This window comes from Seriola lalandi, unplaced genomic scaffold (genome assembly GCF_002814215.2).
Source record: "Seriola lalandi dorsalis isolate HSWRI2012SDOR001 ecotype SW California unplaced genomic scaffold, Sedor1 jcf7180002050029, whole genome shotgun sequence".
Classification (NCBI taxonomy): domain Eukaryota; kingdom Metazoa; phylum Chordata; class Actinopteri; order Carangiformes; family Carangidae; genus Seriola; species Seriola lalandi.
Window position 1 is genome coordinate 34,614 of NW_019520582.1, and position 1,707 is coordinate 36,320.

Consider the following 1,707-nt stretch of genomic DNA (forward strand, 5'->3'; position numbering starts at 1 on the left):
TCGCCTCCCTCCTGCAGGTGAGCATCTGGGGGCACCAGGGGCACGGGGCCGGGGGGGAAACTAGAGCTCAGTAACCCCCCCTGCAGGCCGGACTTGGAGGGAGGGCAGAGCTGCCAGTAGCTGCTCTCTGAGGACACACACACGCACACGCAAACACACACACACACACACACACACACACACACACACACACACACACACACACACACACACACACACACACACACACACACACACACAGGTCAGACATCACATGACTCCATTTTGAGGTTGTTTTTCTTCTTCTGTGAAACTATAATGATTAACTGTAACTCCCCCTCTCTTCACTGCTGAATTGCATGATTGGAAATGTAGTACCCAGTGTCAGAGATCTCAGGTAACAACAGGTAACTCACCAGGCATCAAGCCATCTGGGGGCCAGCACTCTGCGAGGGTTTTCGGGTCCAGCAGGGACTGAGAGACAGAGACACAGAGACAGGTTCAACAGCACGTCCACCAACAGGTGGATACATCACATGTATCAGGTGAGACTCAGGTGAGGCTGCAGGTGTCACTCACCAGGTAGAAGTCCCCCGGCTGAGCAGGGTCGCCTTCCAGAGTCTGCTTCCTCAGGCTCTCCACCAGCAGCGTGACCACAGCATGGTGGCAGGGGACAGGGGGGCCGAGGGTGGGGGTGCGAAAGAGAGGCGGCGAGGAGACAGGTAGAGGAGGGGGAGAGAACGGGGAGGAGAGGGGAGGAGGATGAGGAGGAGGCGGGAGGGGAGAGCCACGCCCGTCTGTGTGTCCGTCCGTTTGGTCCGTCGCAGGAGGAGGGGAGGGGGGAGGGGTGGGGTGGTTGAGACTCCTCCTCCTCCTTACCAACTCAGGGCCAGGTAGCCCCACCCACTCTCACAAGGACATTGTCAGTCAGCTGTTGCCCCTGGCAACGCACCTGGAGAGGAGGGAGAGATAGGATCATTAACAGAGTCCGACCATCAGACTGGACCCAGAGTCCAGAACCCAGACCGGTCCAGTCCACTGTGGGGTCGGACCAGGTGAGATCTTGGACTCATCACATATTTGGCATCTTTGCATGAAAAATTATTGAAACAAAAAATTGATTATCAAAATCATTGATTAATTTTCATCTGATCGACTTGAATCACAAGAAATCAGAGTAGCAGAGGAACCATCACTCTGACCAGTCCTGGTCTCAGCCGGTGAGTTCCCAGGTCGTCACTGTTCAACTTCTCACATGTGATAATATAAATGTATAATATGAAAATAAAAAGTAAATATAAAATATGATATGAATTATATCTTGTTGGTTTTAGTTTTCAGGTCAAACCCTGAAGAAGTGATCAAGGCTCATCTTCTTCAGCTCATATTCTCATGTTCCAAGACAACATGACCACCGATCAGTGACCACACAGTGAACCTGGGGCCCCTGGGGGCCTTTAGGAGCCTGTTGGTGCCTGTATGAGCCTGTGGGAGCATGTAGGGGCCTTTAGGAGCCCCTGGGGGACTGTATGAGCCCGTAGAGGCCTGTAGGGGCCTGTAGAGGCTTGTAGGAGCCTGTATGAGCCTGTAGGCACCTGTAGGGGCCTGTATGAGCCCGTAGAGGCCTGTAGGGGCCTGTAGACACCTGTAGGAGCCTGTAGGCACCTATAGGGACCTGTATGAGCCTGTAGGAGCATGTAGGCACCTGTAGGGGCCTGTATGAGCCCG

General features: G+C 53.8%; 1 protein-coding gene across 1 annotated transcript in view; it reads right to left on the reverse strand.

Annotated features, from left to right (window-relative positions):
* The window catches only part of fam53c (family with sequence similarity 53 member C), a 7,930-nt gene extending 7,297 nt beyond the window's left edge, over positions 1–633 (reverse strand). The window contains exons 1-3 of the mRNA XM_023398906.2: positions 559–633; positions 396–453; positions 5–127 (exon numbers count right to left, since the gene is read on the reverse strand). Coding sequence (XP_023254674.1) covers positions 5–127; positions 396–402 — 130 coding nt within the window. The 5' untranslated portion in view covers positions 403–453; positions 559–633. The remainder of the gene's footprint in view (positions 1–4; positions 128–395; positions 454–558) is intronic.
* Positions 634–1,707: the final 1,074 nt, after the last annotated feature.